General features: G+C 37.3%; 1 protein-coding gene across 1 annotated transcript; it reads left to right on the top strand.

The window, feature by feature from the left end:
* LOC122076057 lies at positions 1-4,370 on the top strand. Its single transcript, XM_042641341.1, has 7 exons — positions 1-218; positions 348-970; positions 1,082-1,315; positions 1,864-2,034; positions 2,183-2,289; positions 3,072-3,415; positions 3,752-4,370. The coding sequence occupies exons 2-7, from the start codon at positions 722-724 to the stop codon at positions 4,291-4,293; spliced, it is 1,647 nt and encodes a 548-aa protein (XP_042497275.1). The 5' UTR covers positions 1-218; positions 348-721; the 3' UTR covers positions 4,294-4,370.
* Positions 4,371-4,376: the final 6 nt, after the last annotated feature.

Genomic DNA, 4,376 nt, shown 5'->3' with positions numbered 1-4,376 from the left:
AGAGTTACAATGGCAGGCTTCTCTGTTTTCTGAATTTGAATTTTTTCGCTCTCCGTTCGATCTCGTTTCATAAAAATGGATTTCTACCCTGCGTATCCATCTATGAGAATTCCATGTCGAACTTGGAGCAATAAATGGCTCTCCAAGCTTTTGCTATCTTGACGACTGAGCTCCAAATCCAGTTGACGGTGCCATGGGCATCTTCTTCCTCTGAAATGGTAAGAAATTGTCTTCTATTGGAGGAGGTAGAAAGAGTTTAAATTTCCGGGAGTTAGGTTTTGTTTAGATTAAGATTTCTTGATCTCTTAATCAAATTTATTTTTTCCTCTGTTTGTTCTCTTTTGCAGTCCCCTCTCCCCTGCCAAAGAATCAGAAGGAGAAGCTTTCGTGAAAAAGGGAAGGATTCTGAGCAGAAATTTGGTTTCCTTTTTCGATTTCGATCACATCCAGCTTGCATTTTCACTGTAGATTTGAAGAAGTCAAATTTCGTTAAAAAATTCTGAGGCCGAAATTGCTGGAGTATCTAATCCTCTCTTAGTCTATGGTTTATCCCGCTTGTCTTGGGGACTGATTAATTTTTAGAACGTTCTTGGTGGCTGTATGATGAGAAGGAAAGCATTTGAACCGTACTGATATAACTAAGCTAGAATTTTTTAAGAGTGACAGAGCTGCTTCCTTCCCAAAGTCAAGGGTTGTTCTAATTCCCAATTCCAATTCCACCATGGACTGTCAGAACCCTAAGAAAGACCAAATAAGGGCTCTATCTGTTTCAGAGCACAGTAGTCCTTCCATTGCTGGCCTTCAAATTAAAGAATTTAGGTCCTCTGATTTTGATGAAGATAATCCTTCTATCTCCTCTGTTGTGTTTTTGGGTGGTGAAGGTGGAAAAGTCTTACCCATTGAATTAGAGATCGAAGAAGAAAGAAATTCAAGATGCAAGCGACTGAAATTGATGGCCCCAGATCAACAAGTAAGTGGATAATTCTGAAAACAACATCAATCTTCAGATTCTTTGTGTTTGATTTTGTTGCTGAAATTTATTTTGGTTGGGACTCTTCTAATGATGATTCTGTTTGCTCAGTGTGTTTATCTGAGTGCTCCAGAGAACTCAAGTCCATTGGGATTGACTTTGAGGAAAACCCCATCTTTTTTGGATCTCATAGAATCCAAACTGTCCAATTCAAATCTTCCTTGTCCAGAATTCAGGAAAGAGGAGAGTGCAGATGCTGATGCTGATGCCCAAGCTCAACACATAAATGGGAAGTTGAAAGCTTCTAATTTCTCTGCATCTCTCCTGCGAATCGGCTCATGGGTGGTAATCATATGGATTTAAATTCATGTCTTCTATATTTCTATGTCATAGAACTTGGAATAACATGTTCTGCAGAGAAGCCCCTTTTTTTTCGGTTCCCTGCATCCAATGTTCTACAGTTTGTTTTCATCCTTGCAATATAGGGATCAAGATGTGGTTATTTCATTGAGGCTTTGTTTGGTTGCAAGTAAAGGGAAATGAAGAGAAGTGAAATTATTTTTTAAAAGAAAATGGAAACTTTTGTAATGATGTGCAGAGCAAAAAAAAAAATCTCACAAAAAGAGGTAAACTTCTCAAATGAAATATTTTATTTCATTTTGAAATCAAAGGAATTTGATTGAAAAGTAAAGTAAAACTTCTTACTCCAAAATTTAATTTCACTTCTTAAAGTTTTACTGCTTTTCGTTAAAGTAATCAAAAACAGTTTCTTGCATGTCCATTGGTATTAATTAGGATGTGCCTCTATCTCTCAGTTACAGTTTCAAGTTTCTATTGCACTATAACATAAAACTTCTTTTAAAGGTTGTACATTGGATGCAATTTAATTGTAGAGAACCTCAAGATATGAAGGGGAGTTGATAGTGAAGTTTTACTATGCAAAGAGGAAACTTGTGTGGGAGGTCCTAGATGGTGGGTTGAAGAGCAAAATAGAAGTGCCATGGTCTGATATATCTTCCCTCAAAGCATCTTGCACTACCATACCCCAGATCCTTGAAATTGAGGTAACTAAACGAAATTATAATATGGTTGTCAAGTTATAACTTCCTTCTAGACACTTCAGTTTTCACTTTAATTTTAAAGCTTTTCTAAGTTAGTATTCAGTCAAAGAGGTTTAAAGCAGAAATTTTATGATGGCTATTCAATTTGCAGTTGATGAGGCCACCCCATTTCTTTCGGGAGAAAAATCCACAGCCTAGAAAGCATACTCAATGGAAAGTAACTGCAGATTTTACTGGTGGACAGGCATCGACTTTCCGGTAAGTCCTCTCATTCCCGGTAAGGGCATGGTGAATTCTGTAGCAAAAAAACTCAGGAATAATTATTTCTTTTTTCCGTAGTCCACAGGCACTGAATTTATTCATTTAAAAGGACGAATCCCTCTTTCTTTTCCTCCTTCGAAGCTGTTTCAAAGCATCAACATCAGCAGAAGATTAAGCCGAATTTGCTGGCTCTACTGAAACTTTCTTCAACCCAAATTGCTTATAGCTGACAAGCTAATTGCATCTGGGCTACTGTGACTGAAATCAGTAAACTTGTTTCATTTAGGACTTGTGAAAAAAAAAAAATTATTGTTTAGGAGCTACTTATCAGTGATATGCATATCTTTGAATGCTTAGGATGGTATTTGACTAAGCAATGCTAATGGAAGTGACAGTCAACAGATCCAGCATTCTCAGGTTTGGGCAATCACTTGGTGGCTTTTCTAGTTACAAGCCAATAATGACCTAGGCTTATGCATTGAGGGAAGTCTGAATGGTTTTCTTTAGCATGTTTGTATTAACCATAGGAGGAAATTTTTATTCCCTGGAATAATCTAAATATTATTCTCTGTTGTTAAGCAATGAGCCATTAAAATCCATCCAAGCAATACTGTGATAGCCCATTAATAACATTATTTAGAAATTCTGAAACAAGGGAAAGTTTTGAGTTATCAACTCCCCCTATACACTTGTCCTGTTACATACCATCTTGCATCATCTCATATTTTACAGTATTTGTGCTATAATTGGTTTCATCTTTTTCTTTTATTTGGTCTTAGGAGACATTTCTTGCAAGTCCCTCAAGGAACACTGCAGAAGCACTATGAGAAGCTTTTACAGTTGGACAACAGACTGTTTTCTCTTAGCAAGAAACCTAATCCATCCTCGGATTCCCAATTCTTTGGGACAGAGAATCTAGAATACCATCATCCAGACAACCACTCGCTCTTTTGGGTTGAGGAACAGTGTTCAGATCTGCCAAAGCAACTTCTTGAGTCGGTGATTAGTGATGACAGTTCGGATAAGTTCCGTTGCTTCACACTCTCAAAGGCAACATTACACTCGAAATATAGTAATATTGACAATGTTGCTGCTGCTTCTGAAACAGGTTCAGCTAGATCAGGTCCTCTTCCTTATCTGAAATTCCTTTTCTTATTATGTATGTTAATAGAACTGACCTGTAAGGAGAAAACAGCCTAATGAGATGTTTAGATGTAAAATATTGCTTATTTTCCTGCCCTCTGGGTCTGATATCTAATTAACCAGCAAATTTGCTTACATCTCTCATGCATCAAAGGGTAGATTTTAACCACAAACAAATATCTAAAAGTAGGTTGAATATTTTTTATCCTGCATATAGAAGTGATCCTTGCATAAATTAAGCTCATATCAAACTTCATTGGCATATTATAAGAAAAGGCAAACTATTGATAACTATTCTGCCATCTTATGTTTGCAGCTGGGGACAGTTGTGTAGATCATATGACTCCAGTTTCAATTGGCAACTTGATTCCTAGTTTGTTAGTGTCATTGCCACCAACCTTAACTAATTTTGGCATGCCAAGCTTGAGCCAATGCCAGCAGTATAAGGAGAAAGCAGAAGATGAAGTGGCAACAACAGGATTATTGAGTTACAATTTTGGAAGTTCAGGTCTACACAGAGGTAAACTTAATCCAGTACTCAACATTGGCTCCACAGTTGACTTGAACTCAGGTTGCTGGATTTCTGAGATCCAAACCAACAGAAGTCCATTTGGTTTGCCCCAAGATATAGGTCATACAAGTAAGATAGACATGAGCTTTACTGGTGGATTATTTTGTTCTGCCCAGGGGGTTTGTAATGTAGAAAGAGAAATTCCCAGCAACTGTCCTGAATTATTGGTTGGTATTTCCACAGCCAAACAGTATCCTGTTTTTGGAGGAGAGGATCAGGAAGCACTGGATGATATCGGGGAGGTGATTGGGTGGGAACCATGGACACAGACAAGTAGATTTTGTTAATGATTCTGCAAGCATTGCAGATTGTTATCTTTTTTTTTTTTTTCTCTCTTTTTTCTTTCTTTCTTTCTTTCTTTCTTTCTTTC

This window comes from Macadamia integrifolia, chromosome 4, assembly GCF_013358625.1.
Source record: "Macadamia integrifolia cultivar HAES 741 chromosome 4, SCU_Mint_v3, whole genome shotgun sequence".
Lineage (NCBI taxonomy): Eukaryota > Viridiplantae > Streptophyta > Magnoliopsida > Proteales > Proteaceae > Macadamia > Macadamia integrifolia.
Note: the sequence above shows the minus strand (reverse complement) of the source record. Positions and strands in the feature narration are given on the sequence as shown.

What these genes read in the sequence shown, in the direction of transcription:
- LOC122076057 (XM_042641341.1), top strand. Translation starts at nt 722, where the DNA reads ATGGACTGTCAGAACCCTAAGAAAGACCAAATAAGGGCTCTATCTGTT. An exon ending in TGCGAATCGGCTCATGGGTG is followed by an intron (nt 1,316 to 1,863) that starts GTAATCATATGG and finishes ATTTAATTGTAG; the next exon opens with AGAACCTCAAGATATGAAGG. An exon ending in GGACAGGCATCGACTTTCCG is followed by an intron (nt 2,290 to 3,071) that starts GTAAGTCCTCTC and finishes ATTTGGTCTTAG; the next exon opens with GAGACATTTCTTGCAAGTCC.